Source organism: Pleurodeles waltl, chromosome 10, assembly GCF_031143425.1.
Source record: "Pleurodeles waltl isolate 20211129_DDA chromosome 10, aPleWal1.hap1.20221129, whole genome shotgun sequence".
Taxonomy (NCBI): domain Eukaryota; kingdom Metazoa; phylum Chordata; class Amphibia; order Caudata; family Salamandridae; genus Pleurodeles; species Pleurodeles waltl.
This window is the reverse complement of record NC_090449.1, coordinates 104,406,746-104,430,785: the sequence shown is the minus strand read 5'-3', so window position 1 is coordinate 104,430,785 and position 24,040 is coordinate 104,406,746. Positions and strand designations below refer to the sequence as shown.

At 44.9% G+C, this 24,040-nt stretch overlaps 1 protein-coding gene across 1 annotated transcript in view; it reads left to right on the top strand.

Annotated features, from left to right (window-relative positions):
- The window catches only part of BAIAP3 (BAI1 associated protein 3), a 976,697-nt gene that overhangs the window by 598,889 nt on the left and 353,768 nt on the right, over window positions 1-24,040 (top strand). Inside the window, exon 8 of the mRNA XM_069209880.1 lies at window positions 23,326-23,539. Coding sequence (XP_069065981.1) covers window positions 23,326-23,539 — 214 coding nt within the window. The remainder of the gene's footprint in view (window positions 1-23,325; window positions 23,540-24,040) is intronic.

The following is a 24,040-nucleotide window of genomic DNA, read 5'->3' as shown; positions in this document are numbered from 1 at the left end:
CGGGTGAGAAATCGACGCATCGCTAACCTTTTTCGACGCACACTTGCCTGTGCGTGTTATTTTGATGCTACCCAGGTACTTTTCAACACTAACCGTGTGTTTTTACTGTTTACTAAAGGTTTTAAGACTCTTTTTCTGTTAAAATTAATAACTTGACTTGTGTATGTTGGATTTTTGTCGTTTTGGTCTTGTTTTGTTTAAATAAATATTTCCTATTTTCCTAAACCTGTGTTGTGTAATTTTGTAGTGTTTTCACAGAGTTTCTGTGTGTGTTGGTACAAATACTTTCCACCTAGACTCTGAAGTTAAGCCTGCCTGCTCGTGCCAAGCTACCAAGGGGGTAAGCAGGGGTTAGCTCCGGGTGATTCTCCTTTACCCTGACTAGAGTGAGGGTTCTTGCTTGGACAGGGGGTAACCTGACTGCCAACCAAGGACCCCATTTCTAACACGATTAAAAACGTGTCTTTTTTGCAACAGAAATTACGCAAATTTCGCCCAGGCCTAGTGAGGTACGGTTTTCCAAAAAAGGGGAAGAGGCAGAAAGGAAAGGCAGGGCAGGATTTTCGAGGCAAGCTCCTGGCCACTTCATGGTGGCAGGGCTCTGGGGCAGGGGTGCCACATCTTGCCACAAACGAGAGATCTGTGAACTCGCACAACAAACTAATGCACAAACACAACGGCCAGGAGACTGGTGAAGAAACACATCTTTGGCCTGATTCAACATGGGAACGACCCTTCTTTAAGGAATGCCCGAAAGAGACAGACCCACATCAATCAGTGACCGAAGACGGGCTGACTACAAGCCCCTCTGGGTGAGTTTCTTTTGATCTTTTTTGTTCAGTGACAACAGCTCTACCTGTGTCAGGCCTAAAACGAGAGATACTCTTCACAATAACCCCAGAGGCAGTTGAGGTTCATGATGCATACAGTTGCAGTCGTCACATCTTAAACTTTAAACTGACACTTTGTAATTTTCAAACACAAGTATCCAGCAGAGGTTTTTGGGGGCTAGATCACTGTCTTCTTTTCAGGGTTTCACACAAAAGAATTTAAATCGTCAATGATTATCTGAAAAATCTGCTATGGATCTGGCCTTCCTGGACAAGCGTTGGGCAACCATGATTGAAAATGTATGACTTGTAGGGGGTCATTCTGACCCCGGCGGGCGGCGGGAGCCGCCCGCCTGGAGGGAACCGCCAGAATACCGCTGCGCGGTCAAAAGACCGCCGCGGGTATTCTGGGTTTGCCACTGGGCTGGCGGGCGACCGCCAAAAGGCCGCCCGCCAGCCCTGTGGGAAACACCCCTCCATGAGGATGCCGGCTCCGAATGGAGCCGGCGGAGTGGAGGATGTGCGACGGGTGTAGTAGCACCCGTTGCGAATTTCAGTGTCTGCTGAGCAGACACTGAAATTCAAAGTGGGGCCCTCTTACGGGGGCCCCTGCAGTGCCCATGCCATTGGCATGGGCACTGCAGGGGCCCCCAGGGGCCCCACGACACCCCTCACCGCCATCCTGTTCCTGACGGTCGGAACCGCCAGGAACAGGATGGCGGTGAGGGGGTCGGAATCCCCATGGCGGCGCAGCAAGCTGCGCCGCCATGGCAGATTCCCATGGGCAGCGGAAAGTCGGCGGTACACCGCCGACTTTCCGTTTCTGGCCGCGGCTGTACCGCCGCGGTCAGAATGCCCGGCGGAGCACCGCCAGCCTGTTGGCGGTGCTACCGCCGACCCCGGCCCCGGCGGTCCTTGACCGCCGGGGTCGGAATGACCCCCGTAGTAATCTTTTACTTCATTGATTCTTTAAAGTATTAGTCAGCGGTGCTTTTTGGGCAGTTATTTGTTTAATCAGAAAAAGAAACAGTCTCTTGTGTGGATTGATCATTGGACGAATAAGCTACGGAAGAAATCTCCAGCACGAGTGCAAGTCAGTGTTGTGAGGGGATATGAAGAGCCCAGATCAGATGTGGAGTGACCACTTGCTTGCAAGACGTTTATTGGAGGGAGGGGGGAGATTTATACCTGTTTTTTGTTTACAAGCTAAATGCGGCTCCTTATGGTGGTTTAAGGACGTAGCTTTATAGAACCAAAATATTACTCAAGGCGGAAAAAGGCTTATTTTGTCCCTATTTTAGCTTGGCCTACAGACTGATCACACTGAACTAGGGAAAGAAATCTCAGTTGTTCCTTCCAACACAATCCACGTCCATGGAAAGCCGTCTTTTTTGGCAGTCCGCTAAATTGTCCTTGGACAATGTGGCCTCTCACACTGAAGGGTGAAACGGCGAGCAGGAGTTGCCTGCCTGTGGCTCCGAGCCTGACAGGCCGCACTCGATTTGTTAACCTGGAGAAGCTCTGAGTTATCTGTATGAACTTCAGACATGGCACACAGGCGTTGGGCTCTGCAGCCGAGGCAGAGCATCTGTTCATTGCAGATATGCATGTCAGACATACTTGCCTGAGATGTTTACCAATTACTTACTGATTCACCTTTCCTCACTTCAAAGATTTCAACAGAACAGCGAGTGATAATTGGACGCCAGTAGACTTTATAAATGCTTTTAATTGGAGAAGTGAAAATGTTCGCGGTAATTAGCGCCGCTTCTCAACACAGAAGGCAAGTTCACAAAACGCTCTAACGTGTCCTAGAATGTACCCGAGCTTCATTCCTCCAATGTGGGCTAGATCACTCCAATGGAGAGCGGGAAGACTGAAGACACGACAGCAACGCTCACGAAGCCGGATTGAAAAACATTTTCTCGGAAATGTGTGCATTACTGAGGGAGGGAAGTTGGTGACCTGCCTGTACATGGATTAACTGAGAGCTTTCACCCTAACAGAACGTCCAGATATCAGTGGAATGAGGTCATAAGCCACACAAACATCCAATTAGGCCTGGACTTGGGGACCAAACGCATCATCTGACAAAACTGTCCAACTTTTTTGTGTCCTCTCGCAGTCTCGCTTTCCCGCCAACATGTCTCTCCTCTCACTTCTCCTTCTCTGATCCTCTTCTTGAAGCCTCCGGGTGCCTGATTGAATGAACCTCAGGATGCTGGGGAGGGTAAGAGAGGCACCAGGAGCAGCCCTGGACTTTTAAAACCAGCCTCTAAGGGCTCGGGAAATGCTCAGTGGAATAAAACACCTGTTCGGCACTGACTTCAATGGATTTTTAGCAAAAAGGCTTATTTTGTCCCCATTTTAGCTAGGCCTACAGACTGATCACACTGAACTAGGGAAAGAAGTCTCAGTAAAAAGTATTACAATATGTTGTCATGCGGTTCCTATTATGGTAATAAGACTGCATGTCTAGGGCGGCAGCAGCACCACTGAGTGTGGGAGACTGAGTCAGCTCTGCACCACTTTGGAAGCTGTCGGCCTAACTCCTGGCTAGCCTGTGGTGCCTCACCCAACCCAGGAATTTAAAGGAGATTTATGGCAACCTAATCTTGACACTGGCTCCCCAGGTAAGTTGTGGAAACAGATCATACCCCTTTTGCTCAGTTACTCAGAGATTCACACATGCCAAGGCAGGACACAAGATGCAAACTGGTTTTCAATATATTAATTGAAGCAATTGCATCCTAGTATAAAAAGCCTTGGCTGCGATAATAAGGCAGATGTAACATAGTATGGTATACGTCATTACAACCAGTGTATAGAGATAAACAATCCTAACATTTTGTATGATTCTAGAAAGCCTGGAGATTCCTGCCTACACCTCATGTCTAGATCTGAGAACATAGTGGTTGTAACCCTTCTGCCTATCCCGATCTAAGGGAGTAACCCCGACCCCATACCTGACTAGGATGGCAAGGGTCCGCCTGTTGTCTGGGTGAGAATCCTCTTGGGAAGCTGAAGAGCCAGCTCCAGGATCAGCTAAGTTGTCTGTGAAATGGTGTGCTTCCCAGGAGGATCATGACTTGAATGCCCTCTGCCCCCCATAGGCCTATGTGTCGTTTAAATAATAACCCAAACAAGGTTCTAAGAGAAGGCCTGACATACTGATGTGTCTAGAAATAAGGAGTGGCTCCTGGACTGGCAATACAAGTTAGCATATCTGGTACCGTACATGACAGCCTTGAGCATGGCACAGAGTGCATGTTGTACAAATGGCTGATAAAATGGGCAGCACAAACAATTCTGTCTCCTTGGAAAGAGGAAGCTGATTAAAATATAAAAACAATGAGTTAAAAGCTTGCTGTGCTAAAAATATGAAAATGAACAAAATGCATATGAATGTATAATGGCCAGTCTAAGGCCCTTTTGCTAGAATAAGGGTGTCCAACCCAGGTGCTAAAGGAATCCTACAAAGAGGTGTGAGAACCTTCCATGGACCATTCTGGAACTCTGATGTTGTTTTCTGATCCTGATGCAGGATACGGTAAAGAGAACCGTGGTTGCATTTCGAATCCCGTATCTGCCCCCAGTTTGCACCCATCTGCATCCCCTGTGGACGCAAGTTGTGGGTCATCACAGTTCTGATAGCAAGTAAAAATGCACCTTTCAGCACCAGCATTAACTTACAGAACATGTGCTGAAACTGAGTCCTCCACTTTCAACTCGGGACCCTTGATGACCTAAGAAAGATGATTGCCGCCACAGTCTTCCACACTCAAGGCTTCTGCAGAGCCACCACCAACATACGGAGCCCTAAACCTCCTTCCCACCATGTGAGAGTCACCCCCGCCCCCCTGTGGAGAGTGCAATGGACATTTTAAAAAACCTGCTGATCCCCTCCCGGAAGGCTTCCCGGGACAGCGGTATATGATTGTCATTCCTGGATCTCACACAGGACCTCCTCAAGAGGCATAAATCATACAAATGGGTAAACACCCCCTTAACTTTGTTCTGAAGCAAAATGTGTGCCTGTGCAATGTGTGTTACAGAAGGAGCTGTGCAAGCATCAGTGTCCTCTTCTGTCGCAGCCCTGGATGCGCGCGCACAAACACCTGCTGCTTTCATAAAATGAACCCTGTTTCTTTCCTTTGCCCTGGGTGGCCCAATTAATGAGCAGGTATTGGACTGGATGCCAGGAAAGGTTCAGCTGTCTCGTTTCACGGTCCAGGAGGAGTTCAAGGGACGCAGCGCCAGCACTGACAGCAATCCGTGTATCCCTGCGCAACGAAGACACCGACGGAAAGAATCCCAATTATTCTGCTGTGGTTCTTGCTTAGCTGCTTCCAGGGCCGCTGCCTGGTGTTTCATTCCCAGGCATCAAGTCATCCTTTCTCGCAGCTGTCACTTTAGGCTTCCCTTCTGTATGTCACATCAGAGCAGGATGAAAACTATGTGACATTCCGCATTACATGCGCCGTGTCAGGCCAGGCACGAGGAGGCAAGGTAGGACTCAGTGCTCCGGGGGAAAAACCTGAATATCTTCTATATTGATATTAGAAGTAAATTGACCAAAGGGTTCTCGGTAGACGCGCTGCTGTTGTTTGATCTCATAAGGAGAGCAGGTGTCTGACTGCCAGTAGATCTGTAGTGAGCAAAAAGAATCGAACGATCCCATAGGCTATGTATCTCCAATGACAGACTGTGCACGTGGCATTGACCTGGCAGGACACCAGGAGCTTGACCTGCTTCACCCATCAGCTGAAACCTTTCTACTCTAAAATGCAGCATTCATTCAATTTTTTTTTTAAACTACAAACATCAATCTGTTTGTAGTTTATTGTTTTACAGTTCTTCGTCTAAATACTGCTAATTTGTGTAGGGTCTGCAGGGCTCCCCACCTACTTATGTCATGCAGTAAAAATGAATATTCCTTATTGTAAATTGCAATTTAAAGCAAGGATACTGGTGAACGTAGAGTGACCCGTCCACTATTAGAGTGCAGGAGCCGAGTTCCATGTTGTCCCAACAGGAGTTCAGAACTACTTTGAGAAATTGATGCTTCCTGCTTTAAAGATTCTGTCCTATAATGACTTTACAGAGGTAAACAAAAGGACATAAACTAACAAGACCCATTTAAAAACATTTCAACGCACATTATGGATTTAACCTCTTGTCCTCTGATCTGGTTAAATACTGCTTTCTAATTTCTTTATAACAAAACAGTCATGGAGGACTACCGCCTATAAATCCATAACCTCCTCATGTTGGATTAATGATACCACTTCTTCATTTCTTTTTAAAATCCTGACATGAAATCGCCCTGCCAATTCTAAAAAATAGGAGGGAGATGGTTAAATCTAGACACTGCAAAAACATTCACAACATGCATTGGAAAATCCCAAAATGCTGCCTTTAATGTCCTGATCACTCTACCGCCTTTTGGACTTCTTAATTGTTGTAACTATGGTGATAAATAAGATAAACCAACCTTAGGCCCTGGAAAGTAGAGGAAGAAATGTCCCTTTTATGCCCTTGAGCATTGCTCCTTGTGCCTTGCATGCCATGGGACCTGCCTGGAGCTGGCTTTAATACCCTCAAGTTTCCATACAAGTGAGGATTTCTCTGTTTTCTCTAATCATATGTCAGCATCCACTGTATGATTCACAGTGAAAGTTCCTATGGGGTATATTTGGTTGAGAGGTTAGAACAATGAAGTAGTGTCACCACTGAAACAGGGAGTTGGTCTCACAGCTACTCAACATCCCTTCCCAGGGCAGTGAGCACTGTACTTCAAATAAGGAAAGGTTACTCTATCACAAACACGACTGATATCCCAAAAACCCAATTACAAGTGCCATTGGATATAGTGCACTTGTAAAGCACTGGATAGGATATCCATCACATTTGTGACAAGGTCACCTGTCCACCGAACTGTAAATCACGCCCTTTGTCGTCAAAGATTTTCAACTGTCCAACATAATGAAGTGTTTCAGTACAAATGAGTGATCAGATTTGTTCTCTTCCTGGACCAGGTGGAAAACGGTCATTTCTGAGGACAGGAAAATTGTGTTACTTTTGTGTTACTTTTGCAATTAGAGCATCCTGTTAGCATCTCATGACAGAACTTCCCTTTCTAGCAGTCACCTTTGCCGTAATAGCATCATTAGGATCACAGGGTGAGCACCAGGAAGCTTTTAGTTGCTTTGTAGTTTCTGTGATGTCACAGTTGGAGACACAGTCTTTTCAGGGACCACCACCAATCTCTCAGTTCTCTCTGTCAGGCCCGTTGTTAGTCAATTTGGAGTCTTGGAGCATTTCAACATTTCTGAAAGGTCTTAAAAGCTTATGCTTGGGGTCAAAACCTGCTGGTATGAATCTGAAGGGCAGATGCCTAGTAAAATTGTTTGGCAAGAAAACAAACCATAGCCTGAAATGAGCCCATCTTTCTCCCATTAAAACATCAGGTCAGATGTTTCCCTGCAATGGCAATCCAGATTTACTTGTTGATTGCTCTTTATTGGCTGCCTGAAGCGGTTTTAATACTGTTCAAATGACTAACCAAACTTCAGTGGTAAAGCCACCTTCCTACTTATATGTTTAAATTCTCAAGTGCTATTTCTAAAATGGTGTTGGCATCCTCCACTGGTCATCAAAATTAAAGGGACACTCCAATGCGCTTCAGGAAGCACATTCATTCTACAAGTCTGGTTTAAACTCTGCACCCAATCTAAAATGTAATCACCCAGCTTGCACCTAGAAAAACATTTCTGGGGATATGGGAATTGGAAGATTTACTACTAAGGCTTCAATAAAATTCACTTAATGCTCAATCTAGTTAATCAAGGTGAAGATTCTAGGAACTGTGCTGGACATAACTCTAACTCTTGGGGCAAATCCTTCTCTAGGAAGGCCGTTGAGAAATTGGGTTGTTGGTTGAGGGGATGTGAGTTATTCCCCAGCAACAGCCACAATCCTTGTCAGAGTGAACCACAAAAGTAAATAAATTAACCTATGATTAACTCTCTGCTATCTTGGCACAAAAGCAGTCAGGCTTAACTTAATGGCAATGCGTAAAGTATTTATGCAGCACACAAACAGTAATAAAGTGAAAACACAACACAAATCCCACACCACTGTAGAAGAAAATAGTAACATAATATTTTTTGTAGACTAAAATGACAAAAATCCAATTAGAAGAATTGGAGATATGCAATTTTGAAAGTTTTGAAGAAAAATAGCGCTTAGTAGCAAGAAGCACCTTTTGAGGTTATCGGGTTGTGGTGGAATGGGTCCTAGTCACAAAGTCAGGCTGACCACGAAAGAGCACAGGCCAGATACAGGACTGAGTTCCGTCCACTGCTAAAAGTACCTTGCGTCCTGGTGCGCAGAGATGCAAAGTCCTTGGGTTGACCTGCATGGGCGCTGAAGAACTATAGACAGTAGATGCGATACAAGGTTCTGCGTTGGCATTGGTCATGCTGGGTCAAGGTTGATGGAGCAGTCTACGGGAATTTGCAATGAGAGGACTGGCCCTGGGTTACACCGCTCTGGGATGAGGTCGATGAAGCCACTGGTGCTGCTAGGACTTGCATTGAGATGTACTGGTGCTGAACTGAGATGTATTGAGCTGGGCCAGTTGTCGACATCAAGATGCATTGCCCTGGCTCAGTGCTTACAAAGTCACCAATCAGAGTCTGAGATGTGCAGTCCAGAGTCGAGATGCGTTGAGCTAGACCAACGTTGAGCTAAACCAGCATTGAGATGCATCACACTGGATCATTGCATGCAAGGCCGCTGAACTGGAGCTTCAATATGTGGTCCTGCGTCATGATGCGTCAGGTTGTGTCAGTGGAGCAGAGCTGTTAGGTCCTTGTAACTCATGACAGGAGGCCAGCTAACTAGTCCTTGAAGAGACTCTTGTGGTCCCGGGTTCAAGTCTGTAGATTCAGTCCTTCTTCCTCAGACACCGGGGCATCAGAGCAGTCCTCCTTGCTGGCAGAGCAGTACAGCAGTTCTTCTAGCAGCAGAGCAGCAGGGCAGTTGATCAGTCCTTCTTCTGAGTCTTTGACAGGTCCAGAAGTGATCCCAAGAATGGGCGTGAGGGTAACCTTTTATACTTAGAGCCCACTTTGAAGTGGGAGAAGCTTCCGGAGTTTCCACCTTCCAGAGGAATTTCCTGCCTCCCTGCCCTGGTCCCATTCTTTAAGGGGGCACAGTAGGCTAGTGTGAAGACCTTTATGTATGAGCTGGGCCACTACCTTTGAAGTGCTAATAGACAGCCCGCCCTCTCATTAAGCCACAATGTCCCATCTTGCCAACACCCATACCCTCTATTGTGATACTGTCAGGGAGGCACAAAGGCCAGCTGTCAAATGCCAATTACACCTAGTTGTGTTGCTTTTTAAATACACTGCACCCTGTCCTGTGGGTGTTTATGGCATAGCATAGAGGTAAAAAGAAACGTTTAAGCCTGGTGAAAGGTTTATTTTGCCAAGTCAAAATGGCAGTTTAAAACTGCAACAGCAAACTGCAATGGCAAGCCTAAGACATGTTTCAAAAGCTACTTAAGTTGGTGGCACAATTAGTGCTGCAGTCCCACTACTAGTATTTATTTACCGGCCCTGAGTATATGTAGTGTCACTTTACTATAGACTTACACATACATTGAATGTGCCTATTGAGTGCAAGCCAATTTCACCATGTTTAAGAAAGAGAACAAGCACACTTTAGCATTGGTTAGCAGTGGTAAAGTAGACAGAGTCCTAAAAGTCAACAAATATGGGTTCAGAAAACAGGAAGGGTGAAGGCAAACATTTTGTAGATGACCCTGCAGAGATGGCCAAGTTCAGCAAGGGTCATTCTTATTTTATGTTATCTAAACTCAGTTTCATTTTTGGATTATATTGGCAAAAGTCTACAGATGCTTAGCCACACAAAGTAGTAGAGAATTTTACAAAGGTCAGAGATTATGTACAGAACTATGAACTTTTGCAAATGATTGGGAGTAATACACCAAGTCCATAATGAAAAAGAAAGGAATGTGCACAAAGGTCATGGATGTGTGTGGAGGGGAGAGAGGAGGAGAATTAACCACTCCCTCTTTTTTACTACTTTCAGGAAAAAAGGCACAAAGGCCAACTGTCAACAGCCAATTACACGTAGTCATGTTGTTCAGGAATAGGCTGGAGGCACCAAATGTTTAGGACAAGAAAATGCCAACTTTCTAGAAGTAGCTTTTTCAGAATTGTGACTTAAAATCTGTTGTTACCATTAAAGAGAGTTTTAAATTACAATTCCTTAGACACCAACCATGATCTTCCTACCTGCTGCCAATCAAAAGTAATCGCTTTTCAAATGTTCTAAGGTAACTCAATGTTATGCTGTGGCAGGGGTAGGCTTTGCTGTAGTCAAAAACGAATTTAAGAGGTTTTCACAACAAGGGGATGTAAAACTTAAAAGTACATGACCAACTTTTTTAATGCACTGCACCGTTGCCTGTGGGTGTTTAGGGCTTAGTGTAGAGGTGATTTACATGTATTAAAAAGAAATGTTTAAGCCTGACAAAAGGTTTATTTTGCAAGGTCTAAATGAAAGTTTAAAACAGCAACCACAGACTGCAAAGGCAGGCCTGAGACATGTTTCAAAAGCTACTTAAGCTGGTGCCACGATTAGTGCTGCAGGCCCACTAACAATTTTTAATTTACAGGGCCCGGGTGCAAGTAGTATCACTTTACTATGTACTTACATATAAATTATATGTGCCTATTGGGTGTAATCTAATTTCACCATGTTTAAGAGAGAGAGAGAGAGAGAGCACAAGCACTTTAGCACTGGTTAGCAGTAGTAAAGTAGACAGAATCTTAAAAGCCCCAAAAAATGGGTTCAGAAAACAGGAGGGGTGAAGGCAAAAAGCTTTCTGATGACCCTGCAGAGGTGGCCAAGTTCAGCAAGACTCATACTTACTTTATGCTATCTAAATTCTGTTTCATTTTTGGATTATATTGACAAAGTTTGCTAGGTGCTTAGCCACACAAAGTAGTAGAGAAATTTACAAGGGTCAGAGATTATGTGCAGAGCCACATACCTTTACAAATGATTGTAGGTAATACACCAAGTCCATACAGAAAAGAAAGGAATGTACACAAAGATCATGGATCTGTGTGGAGTGGAGAGAAGATGAGAAGATATATATATATATATATATATATATATATATATATATATATATATATATATATATATATATATATATATATATATATATTTTCAGGACTCTATTACATATGAAACATAACACAATACTTGTTTTGAATATTGCTTTTGTTTAAAAATATATAAAAGATCTTGACAACATAAAATAAGTGTTGGCACAATTACTTCTACCGTATCACACTTTAATGAGCTGTAAAGGATGAGGTCCCTTTATTCAGGTTAATAAACAAAAGTCTTTGAGGGAGAGGTGCTGTAGGTGGGTACATTTCTATACTGTCACAACAAGCTCTGGGATGTTGTCCAGATTTCATTTTGCACACATGCTAGCAGCTGGCTGCAGATATGTTTCCAAATGGTATTTCAAACAATAAATAATATTAAAGAAAATAGACGTGTGAATGGATCGGAAGTTCAAATAACTCAGTTTGTGGCATCTGAGGAACAAATGTTCATTGTTGCAATATAGAATTTAATTAAAACCTGCTCGGTTGGCGCTTCATCAGGAGCTTAGATATCAAGTGACAGACCCTCCTGAAACATTAAAAGATGGAAGAATGCCACATAAACGTATCGAGTAATATCATATAAACAGTTTCACAAGAGACTCAAAAACAATAGATAATAATTTTAAAAGTTAACACAAAGAGACCTTAAAATAGCTCATCGGCGAGCGTAAACAGAAAGATCATTGTGGTGACTAAAGATTAACAAGCATTTGCAATGCAATGGGTCTCGCGTTTGCTCGAGTTAGAGCTATTAGCCTTGTACATTTCTAACTGGACTTTTCTTGCCACACAAACTGACAATAAAAAGTAAAACAGTTGACATAAGCGAGCCTATTCAAAGCGCCGCTGTGAGCACGAAGGGAGAGACAAAAGGAAAAAGAAGTTCGCTCACAGTCAAAGTTATCGGCAAAAGTGCAATTATCCATGTAACAGGGTCAAGGGACAAACGTAAAGCATTTACCAACAAAAACAAAGCATTTTTGAAAGGCAAGCCCGTGAACGAGTGATAGTAATGAGTGTGCGGTGGGCATGGTTAAAAGCCCAGATACAGACCAACAAGTCGGAAAAGCAGCACTTGCGCGCTGCTATGCTCAACCTAAAAAGACATGATTTATTGAGCCAAACCACTGACAAATGAGGTAGGGGGGCAGTGTAATGAAGAACAGCGTGAAACCCTATTGCTACATAGTGTACAATGGAAAAACAATTAAGGCCCAATAGGGCATAGATAAAGCACAAAGAGTGACACTGATGTTAAAAAAGTAGGAAAGACATCAAAATCAAATATGAGCCACTAGTTGCAAAAGTGTTGATCAAAGTAGTGCCACAGCAAGGGTGCAATAAGAACCGCATGCACACACAAGAGGCGTTCTTATTGAGCAAGCAAGGTCAAAGAGGTGACTTAGCAGAACTATACCAGACTGGAGGTGTGCTCTAGTTAATTCTAACAACTCGTGAGCTACCAAAGAAATAAATGTGTGGGATCCGACCCACTTAAAATTATGCAGCACTTGAAAGAGCAAGGCAGCATGAAGATACACAATACAAGATGGCGCTGGGTAAGGTAGGAAATCCTAAGTAGCTGGGACTTGGGAGTTTAATGAGCTGTCTGAAGAGTTAATTGATGTGAACAGAAGGAAATACACCAATTCTAACCAGTTTGCTGGACATGACCCCCTATGGAAACCCAACATAATGATGGGTGGAGTCCAAAAAAGAGTAGGTTACATAGTTAGAGAAGAAGACAAGACAGATCACCGACAATGGAAAAGATCCTGGGGAAGCCTAACCAACAGAGAAGGTTTGTTGTCTTGTGGTTGGGATACAGCTGAGGACCCAAAATCAGCCTTTGTAAAAATGCTGAAACCAACTCACTCCCTTTGCCCTATTGCACAATCTCTCTTTACATCTTTCCATTCTCTGTCTCTCTCTCTTTGTCTCTTTCCTCCCTCTCTAATCGCTTTCTCTCTACCTTACCCCTCCCTCCCTTTCACTATCTCTCTTGATGTCTCCCAGTGTTAGCTATAATTATCCTGGGGGAGCTTGGAAAGTGATAGAGGCACTGGGAGCTGCCTTGCGCATTCAAAACCTGCCTCCAAGACACGGGCTCACCAAGGAAATGCCCGGTGGAATAAAAGGCCTGCCAGGCCCTGTTAGTGTCAGAACATCACACCGGCGCACCAGAGACTTTCTAGACATTTAAAACACAGAAAAGATTACCCTCCTTTAGTGTTCTGGGGTGCCACTTAGGGTTACACAATCTCAGTCAATAAGAAAGAATGATGCATCTCTTCCAGGTGTGAAGGTTTTATAAAGGGATCATAACAGTAGGAATTTTGAAAGATGAGATGAGTGGTGTGGGAAGGGCACTGGGTTGTGAGGTGTACATCAAGTCTTGCCTTCCACTTTTTGGTCCTGATTAGGAGTTGCACGGTGCAGGTATTCCGAAATTACTGACCAGTAATCTCCCCTCGCAATGTGCATTGATAAGTTTTGGTCCCAGGAGCAGGCAATAATTTAGCAGACCAGGTGATACCGAGTTGTTTTACATGTACCACCTAGTAGGTGTTGGCCTGGTTGGGAGAAGCACAGCATGCTCCCGGGTGGTGCTGGAGGGAGTCAGAAGTATTCTGGGCTGTGCCTGCCCACAGCCTCTTATTCAGGTTGAGCACAGCAGCGCGCAAGCACTGCTTTTTCCGACGTGTTGGAATGTATCTGGGCTTTTAACCATGCCCACCGCACGCCCATCACTATCACTTGTTCATGGGCTTGCCTTTCAAAAATCCTTTGTTTTTATTGGTAACTGCTTTACTTTTGTCCCTCCTTAGGGCCATCCTCCTTGGCCATCGACCCTGTTACATGGATAATTGCACTTTTATCAATAACTTTGACTGTGAGCGAACTTCTTTATCATTTTGTCTTTATGTTTGCGCTCACTGCGGCGCTTTGAATCGGCTCGCTTATGTCAACTGTCAACAGTTTGTGTGGCAAGAAAAGTCCAGTTAGGCATTTACAGCGCTAATAGCTCTAACTCCAGCAAATGTGAGACCCATTGCATTTTAAATGCTTGTTTTAACTTTATTTACATTTTGACACAACCATAGAAAGATTACTGACATGGAGAGTGCTGGCCTGGCATGGAGCCAAACATCTGATCAAATATGGAAATCTGAACAGTCCTGTGAGTAGTCAGGAGTACAAATAAGTATGTCATACAAACAGCAGTATCAACAGCTGAGATACTCTGGGGTGCAGCAATTAAGTGGGTGTTGCCCATCTATCTGCTAAAGGTTTCATACACAATGCACCTCTTTAAACATAGGAACAATCTCATCCGACTCAAACTCATGTTGTGTAGCATATCTGGGAGTCCACAAGCACAAACCATGGACCAGGCTTCAACACCCTCTGCACGTGTAAAGTCCTTTCACAATGCACTCTCTCTTCTCTCTTGGTCCACAGTTTCATCCAACACAGTTGTTCTGTTTAAATAAGCCTGAGAGGGTTCCCAGATATCCATGGGGCAGTTGACCAATGTCATTGGGTCCCGGTAAACATCCAAATTACAGTAGGCCATATCTCTATGCCATTCTGTAGAGGTCAGCAGCGGCCCACTGGCCCACCGCAGCGCTATTCTGCGCCTTGCTAGCAACAAGCCTAAGGTGACCAAATGTATCACAGTTCCTGGGACATCGGTGTTGTAGCCCAGCAGCGCCACTAAGGGGGTCCATTCCAGGCAATTGCTAACGATCTCCCCCAAGTACTCTCTGTACATCCTGCCAAAATCGATGCACCCCGGGCAGTACCACGAGACATGGGCGCACCCTGCTTCCTCTGTGCCATAGCGGTGGCAGTGAGAGTTGTCGCACAGCCCCTAACTGAACTGACGAGCCGGAGTACAGTGTACTCTAGTGGAATATTTGAAATGCAGTAATCTGTGGAGATGGTTCTCACCACTGAGCAGCAATAAGTCCACTATTTATCTGTGATGAGAATCTTCAAGTTTCTCTGCCACTCATGTGTGACTTTGGAGGCTCTCGCCTGTGCTAGTGCATACAGTTTCGCCACTGTATGCCGCGGCGTGGTTGTCTGGATTAAATACTTCAGAGGCACCAAAGCCAGGGGTTCTAGTAAGCCAACGCCCAGGAGCTTGTGAATCATGTGCCCCGCCTTGTAGTAGTGGAATTGTACCAATGCCATAGGCTCCCCGGCTCGTGTCTGAATGTGTTCCCAGCCATACATTACTCCATCCTGGAAGAAATCTCCCATGATGTGCACTCCTAGTTTCTGTAGGGAAATCACCGCCCTCAGCTCCTGCCCCAGAGGGAACAATAGACACCATCCAATAACAATAGACACCATCCAATAACCATAGACACCATCCAATTGGAGCACATGGCGAATGCAAAAGTAACCCAGCCTGTTGCTCCAGAATACGTTGCTGTGAGTAAGATGTCGTATTTAAGGAGCCGAAGACATGAAAATGACACACCCGCTTTGAGAGCAGGGCCTGAGCTGGCGAGATGGGCACAGCCGCGTCTCGCTCAGCCACAAATGGAGCAGAACCCACGGGCTGTGCAGCCAATAATGTGCAAACTGGTATTGAGCTGCCCTCTGATTGGCCTTCAGATCGGGAGCATTTAGCTCACCAATATCTTACGGTAGGATCAGTGTCTGCCATCGCACCCGAGGCTGCTTCCCAGCCCAGGCGAATCATGAGGACGCTTAGATTGTCAAACACTGCGTGGGGCAACACGATTGGAATATTCAGAAATAGAAACAGAAGCCAGGCACCACCATTATCCTTATTTTTGCAGTGCACCCAGCTATTGATAAGGGCAGCCGAATCCAGCCGAATCCAGCTTCTGATTACTTCTACACTGCATTACCATAGTTTTCTAATATCACCATGCCCAGGTCAGTATGGACCTGAATACTAAGATACCTTACTGGCTGCATCGTGCACTGTAGAGTGTAGTCCAGCTGCAACGGTCTCATGGCTGCAGTTAGTTGAATATTAGCAGTTTAGCCCAGTTGAGACGTAACCCGGAATGCCCCCTGAATTGTATGACCTCCCTTAGGACTGGAGCCAGGTTATGCTCGGGGTTGGGAGCATATAGAAGGGTATCATCGCATACGGAGATATAATCAAATTATAATTCGGGAACTGAAGCCCTATGTGTGAAAGGTATTCATGGAGGGCACAGGCCAAAGGCTCGGCTACAGGGGCATATACCAGTGGTGACAGGTGTCATCCCTGCCTGGTGCCTCTTAAGATGTCTATGGTTTCTTTTACAATACCTTTAACCCGGATGCATGCCTTTGGACCACGTAGAGTACTTGGACTAACCGGAGAAAGATCTCCCTGATGCCTCTACACCTCCGCACTGCCAGCATGAAGCTCCACCAACAGAGTCGAACACCTTTTCAGAGTCACAGAAAACAGCAGTGGCACAAACATCAGGGTCTAAATGCTGATGTTGGCCCCAAAAAGCACTCTAAAGTTGTAGGACAGGGACCATCCAGGGATGAATCCAGACTTTTCTGGGCCAACCACCCCAGACAAGAGCAGCACCAAACAGTTAGCAGTGTTAAAGGCATGTAAGATGAGCTGCTATCTGCTAGTTTGCCGGGTTCCAGCAAGGTGACAAGCAGAGCCTCCTGCAACATGGCCAGCATACTGCCATCTTTTACCATTTCTTCATAAAGAATGACCGAACGTGGCACTAACTGCTTCTGATACACCTTATAGAAGGCTACCATCAGCCCATCAGTGCCAGGAGCCTTCCCATTGGGCATAAACTTAAAGTGCTAAGAGTAACTCTTCTGAATGCAATGGTGCCATCAGGCGTTCCTTGTGTTCTGTTGTGAGCTATTTTATAGTAATGTGGGCAAGGTAGTCAGTTGCAGCATCATTATCGTACACACAATGCAGTCTTATACAAATCAGTATAATATCAATGGAACCGCTCAGAGATCTGTTCCACCAAGTTCCACCACCCCCTGTTCACTCTGCACTTCTATAATAGTATCATCATCTCGTTGGGGCACAACAGTGCGGGCACTGTAGCTCCTGAATGCTCACTCTCTCCGTAGGCCCCCGTCGTTTGCATATTTCCCCAGGTGGTTTACTTCACTTTGCGCCACTTCATGGTACTGCTCCGGTTTAGCTTGTTTGACCCCAGAACAGTCTGCTCCACTGTCTCCCTGTGCCTATGCTTCAAGTCTGTGATCTCAGCTTCCAGTCTTGCCAGCCGGCTAGGTATCGACCGGAGTACCCCTGCATTCTTGGAGATCGTGACCATCCTTACGTAACTCTTGAAGGCCTCCCGGTCCATAGTGAATTTTGTGACAGTGCCAATATTATTGCTTATTGCTTAAGTACTCATCTATTGCCTGTGGAATGCAGTATCTAGTAGTGAGTACCAGGAAGGGGGGAAGCGCCAAAAGAAAGGCTCTGTAATTCTAACTCCAAGATCACTGGCGAGTGGTCAGAGTACATGTGTGGCAGTGGTTCGTAATGCCACACGAGGTACCAGGCTGAGGGACAGTAAGCAAAAGTTAATGCAGGTATGACCATCAAGCACAGAGGAGTATTGAGTAAATCCCACCCCAAATATCGTCCAAGCTGCTCTGGGCTGCTATCTCCTTAAGAGGGCAAACCGCATCCCAAGGCTGCCGGGGTGGTCCCTTAGAGTGATTTAGTTCTGGGCATAGCACACAATTGAAGTCACCTCCCCAAATCTGCAGCAAATCACTCCAGTGGACCAGCTAATGACGCAAAGTATAGTAAAACTGTAGATCATCATAATTGGGGCCAAACACACCCACCACAAGTGCCGCTAAGCCATCTTTGGAGCAGCACAACACCACATATCTGCTGCCTTTGTCCATGCACATCTCCTGCAGTCAAACCGCAGAGCACCCCTTGACCAAAATGAGCACACCCCTAGCATGTGAGGTGAAACCTGATGCACAACAAAGGACCTGTGTACGATGCTGCATTATGGCGCGGCTACCTGGTGTCTCTGCGGCCATGCTACCCCCTTGCGTAGTTTACTCAAATCATTCAGACCTCTGACATTCCAAGGTAGGAATATGAGCAGTGAAGGACCACCCCCCTGAATGTGACACACAAATCATCCACCACCAGATTAGATTAGTCGCAACAGCAATCATGCCCTGTACACTTTGCCACCCATGCTATGGGCTCCCGCAACTTACACAACAATACGGTTTCACCCCATACCCACACTGGACCCGCGCAACAGACCTCCGAACACTCAGTGGCATACACATAGGGACAGATGTTGCCCGGTCGGTCACCTCCCGGTGCAAGAAAAGAAAAGGAAAAAAGAAGAACCATTGGAGGCCGTGTAATGAAGCACAGTTTGTGTCTCATACATTAACCATAACTCCACAGGCCAACCAGTGCTCTTCCTGAGCCATGCCTCCCACACACTACCCTATGCATTGCCTTCACACACTTTACACCAAGAGTCTCAGACTAGAGTCCCAGCCACCATACGGAAGCTGTGAAGGGCAGCTCTGCAGTTGACAGATCACGCACCTCCATAGGGTGAATCGATGCAGTCCAGTGATGCGGGCATTATTAATTCGAGTGGGGACTAAAACATTCTGGCACCCTAGAAGAGGCACTTACCAGCAGGTTTCAGGAGATAAAGTTGTCAAATCTGACTCGTTAGTGTATCCAGTCTGTCCCCATTACAAGCACAGAAGGGAGGTAGCGGTGGAGATTAGACCAACTCAACCTGGGACTGTGAGGACCCCGCTTCACCATCTTTTGATCTGGTGGAGCACCTGCGGCACAACCCAAAGGGCTCTGCTTGAGGAACTGCTGCACCTGTTTTGAGTCTCTGCAAACCATCATTTTCCCACCTATTTCAGCTGTAGTTCTTATAGCTTGCTTTTTGTCAGGATGAATTGACATCACGCCTCCTGGACTTGCTGGGTGAAATCCAGATACAGGGTTAACTCTGCACTTTTATAGGGGAGTACTTTGAGTTCACATGCCCTGTGTAGTCCTGCATCACGATCTCTCTAGCTCAACAGTCAGGCCATAACTGGACACAGTTTCACTCCTGGCACTGGACGTGGTGCAAGGGAGTGATGGGCACACTCAAATATGAAGATGTGCAAGAAAATTTCGCACCCTAACAGGTCAGTGAGCAGTTTCTCTACATAATGTTCCATATTGCTCACGTTCATGGACTCTGCCTACTATGCATAACTTATTTTGGTGCGAACATGCCTCGAGATCTTAAGCTTTCGCCTGGAGCACTTGTAAAACTTTATCAAGGCTTTTTTGGGTGGCAGATGTGGTAACCTGTTCATCTTCCGCCTCGCATACGCACCGTTCCACTAGATCTAGTCATTCAGAATGCCTGTCTAGCTGTTATGACATTCTGTCCATTTGGAAGGATAAGGCATCAATCGTCCCATCTATTTTCATGAGGCTGTGTTGCATTGTTACCAGGATCTTGTGTAAATCAAAGTCAACCTCTGTGTCCACCTCCTCAAGCCCAAGATCGGAGGATGTCACCCCTTCATCCATGGCTTTCATGGTTTTGCGTATATCAAAGTTTACTTTAGACTGTAACTTGTCAGTCTTGCCCATATTGCCAATAAGACCTGCAGCTCACACACACAGTTTCACTGGGTCTTTGTAGTTGCGAAAGTAGTCGCCAAGAATATAGTCGGCCAACCCCGGTCGCACTGTATAGTGAAATAGATGGTGCCAACACTAACCATAATAGGCATGGTCTCACAGTCAATATCTAGGCCAGGTGGCCAGCTTTCAACTGTCAACTATGCAACTCTGCCACACGTACATACAGGATATCAAAACAGGCTTCTCCACACACATCAGCTTGCGCCAAAAGCACCACAAAGTGCACCAGGGCAAGACAGTGGTGATCAGTTTAGCCTTGGGAGACCCCTCCAACTCATCTCCTGGCCCTCAAGAATGCAGATTCTATGTGGAGATAGATTAGGTCTTGCACGGCTCTGCATTCATTCTGTTTGCTGTGGCGGGTACCACAGTCACCTCCAGACAGGGGTAGCGACAGGAGAGGGGCCCAGTATCCTTATCTGCACCCCTGTTGCTCAACAGCACTCCAGCAGGGGCCCCCAAAGTGCTACTTTGACGGGTCCAGCAGGCAAGTACAGGAATGGCTAAGGGCCCATGTACTAGGACCAGACTTCAAGTCCCAAGATAGGCCACCCGAGGAGTCTCAGACTCACTAAGAAGGCCACAGGTCCCACCAGGGCGCAAACAGCACACGCAGGGCTCCCCCCGCACACAACTAGCCTGAGATGGGGATTTTTAAGATGCTCCTGGGTATGGGGGGCAGTGCAGAGGATTGCTGACAGCTGCAATGGGGGGACCCCCCTAACAGTGTGCAGGAAGGTAAAGTTCTTTGCATAGGACCGCTACCTGTATGTCTCACCCGGGGCCCCACTTCCTTGGTGTCGTACCTCTGCTGTTTGCAGAGCTGCCTTGGGTCTCAGGGCACTGTCACTTCAGTCCGGGCTTCCAGGGGAGCACCATGCTTTGCCACAGCCGACCACTACATGTTCGCGGGCCTGCAGCAATGGCACCTGACTCTCACATCGCTCCCAAAGGTACCTCCCAGCATGAGAGAATAACGGATTAATTGGGGGTGCTTCCCTGCACCTTCTGGGCCACAATGCTGCGTGAGATACTACTGCCCCAGGCAAGATATGACTCCACGCTGCATGCTTTGCAGGCCCCAGGCTCGCCCTGGTGGCCGACGTTGAGAGGATGGAGCGGGTTTGCCTGTGTCCCTGACGGTCCTCTTTTAAGCACTAATGCCTGCCCCTATGTTTCTGGGCAGCAAACGGGTGACTGCCGGGGCAATCTTGCTGTACAGTTCACCATGATTATGTAAGATTGTGAGGCGACCACAAGAGCTCACTTAGGTTGCAGCCATCTTGAGACCTGGCAAACTTACCCCAACTGCCCACAGGCTCTTACACAGAGATTTTACCAAGTGTGGAAACTCACCTTGTAGAATCAGTCCAGCATCCTCCATACAGGCAATCCTGAATGTGAGACCACTGCACCACTTTTTGTTGCAAGTTTTAATTCTTATTAGCTACATTGAACGTATATGTAATTATCACATATCGGCATTCTTAGATTAATTAATTTAGTGTAATGTGTGTTTCATCACTTTATAAGCTGCATACAAGTATAAGATAAACTTCTATTTGAAAAGTGCTAGTACAAGAGTTTCCAGCTGCCTGAATCTGCAAGTACTGTAAGAAACCGCTATGTTGGGGAAACACGTACAATTTGTCACAGCTTTTGTTGAGAAGCTCACGAGGTGCCAAGAGCATATCTTATCACCTGCTGCAAAACATTTTGGTACAGATTGAAAACACAGGAAGTATATGCTGCAACGCAGCAAAAGCATGCATGATATGAAGGCTGTCCTGTTTAGGGTGACCTAAACACCCTTTTTTAGGCAAATTCTGGACAATGACTCTAAAAATTCAGGACAAAGGGTCAAAATTCAGGGCAAAAGCCATTCCTAAATTAATTCCTAAAGACCTTCTGACTTTCACCTCAACAAGCTTTTAATATTACAGATTCTCTTCCCTGATCCAACCTCACCAGCATAATGATCTCTCCATACACTAGATACTAAAAGATGTCTGAAGTTCTGCCTACATCACACTGACCAGCTGTTGGTCTCATAAGCACACACTTGTAAGGGTGCTGCAATCACAGAAGCAACCATCGCTCTATGGATCTCAGCCGCAATCCAGTTTTTGCCATTCGAAGACAGGCAAACCGTTCACAACAAAAAACAGGACACATTCAACTAGGGCAGTGCCCACCTTAACTGCTTCATTTGCAGGAGTGTCTCTGGAGAAAATATGTTGTGCTGCGGCCTCGAAGAGTATGCATAAATTCTTGCAGCATTATGGCCTGGAATCAGCACAGCACAGTGATGCAGCATTTGAACAGATTGTACTACACCACTTACGTCTGTAATGTGAGCCTCTGGGTTGCATGTGTTTGATTCTGTATTTATGCAAACTTTAGTGGAATTTATATATATTTATTATTATATCAATATATATATATATATAGAGAGAGAGAGAGAAAGAGAGAGAGAGAGAGAGAATGAAATGTGTATATGCATATATGTTTATTTTAAATTGCACAGGAATATGTTATGTATATATTTCTACCCACCATCCGCTATTTGTGATAATACTATAAAGTATACAAATACATTAACTGCTTGCTATTCTGCATGTGAATCTATGGAAGATTCAATACTGGAGATGAAAATAAGTTACTTTTCTGTATCTGTAATTTTCCTATTTGTACTTTGAAAATCTGAGAGACATATATATATATGTGAAGGATTTATATTTATCTATAAAACACTTAAATTTTCATGGTAACGGCATACGTGGGAAAGACATATGCTTATAAAAAAATTGTTGTAAAGACATTCATGGTAAAGACACTTTCATTGTAAGGGCTTGCATGGTTAAGGCAGTCATGGTTCCATCATACATCGATCATTGTTTACTCACTGGGCTCCGTGGAACTCTGCCTTCTCTAGTTTCTTTTGCTCTCCTTATTTTTGCCTTGCTTTGTGGTCTGGTCTTCTGGAATTTTCTCCAGATTTTTCCCTTCCTGCTGGACCTATTTTCTGGAGCTTTGCTAGACTTCTAGTTAAAATCTGGCATTTGGTATTGACTCAGGAGATAGAATCCTGTATCTACAAACCAAGAAGATACTCCAAGCATTGACCAGAAGACCAGCTCTTCAAAATAAGTTATGTAGGCCTTGTTGACAGGCAGTTAAAGCTGTCTGTAACCAAGAGCTTACAAACCACAGCACTTATTTCGTCTCAAATTCAGAACCAAATAAACTCTGAAATATATAACTTGACCCCAGATATACGACTTGCTATGAAGAAAAAATATATTTCTAAATTATTAGAATTAGTGGAGCATTGAAGGCAATGTTGTTTTGATGCATTTGTTGACCGGAAAATCTCAAAAACCTTTTTGAATCTGTGTACTGACAAAACTGCAAAATGTTAATTCTTATAAATTGTAAATGTTTCAAATACCAACTAGACAAGGTATACATTTCATAGTTTATGTGTGCTATAGAAATAAGTATACATTGAAATCCAGAATCCAGAATCAAAAAGGAGATACAATGAAATACATTCATGTTTGTTTTTCTGTTTGACTAGGTTTTAGTGATCCATACTGCATGCTTGGCATAATGATCATGCAAAATTCAAAAGAGACCGAAGAAAAGAAAGAAAGAAAGTTTAGCTTCAGAAAGAAAAAGGAGAAGGTAGAGAAGAGGTCCAGCATAAGAGAGGTATTGCCTGCTAAGTACATCCAGGTTACAGAGGTCAAGAGCAACACTCTTAATCCAGTCTGGAAGGAAAACTTTAATTTGTAAGTATTCAAACGTATTCAAGATTTTTTATATTACATGTACTGGTTTATATCTACCTGCTTCATGAACAGAAATCTATATATTTACCAATCATCACCTAAAATCCTATTTTACCTCATTTCCTTCCTTACTAATGACGTAGGCACATCTCTCAGAAAGGAACCACAATTTGATGATATAGGGCCTGATTACAACTTTGGAGGAAGGTGCTAATCTGTCCCAAATGTGACGGATATACCACCCGGCATATTACGAGTCCATTATATCCTATGGAACTCGTAATATGGCTGGTGGTATATCCGTCACATTTGGGACGGATTAACACCTCCTCCAAAGTTGTAATCAGGCCCTAAGTCTTTCATCCTGTTGTAACGAGACTCTTAATACCCATAGATCGGACTCTAGTAAGAAAGGGGTGTTCAATGATAATATAGCTTCATGAAATGGAATATTTTATTTTGTGAAAAATTATATAATTCATGATTGTTGTGTATATAAAC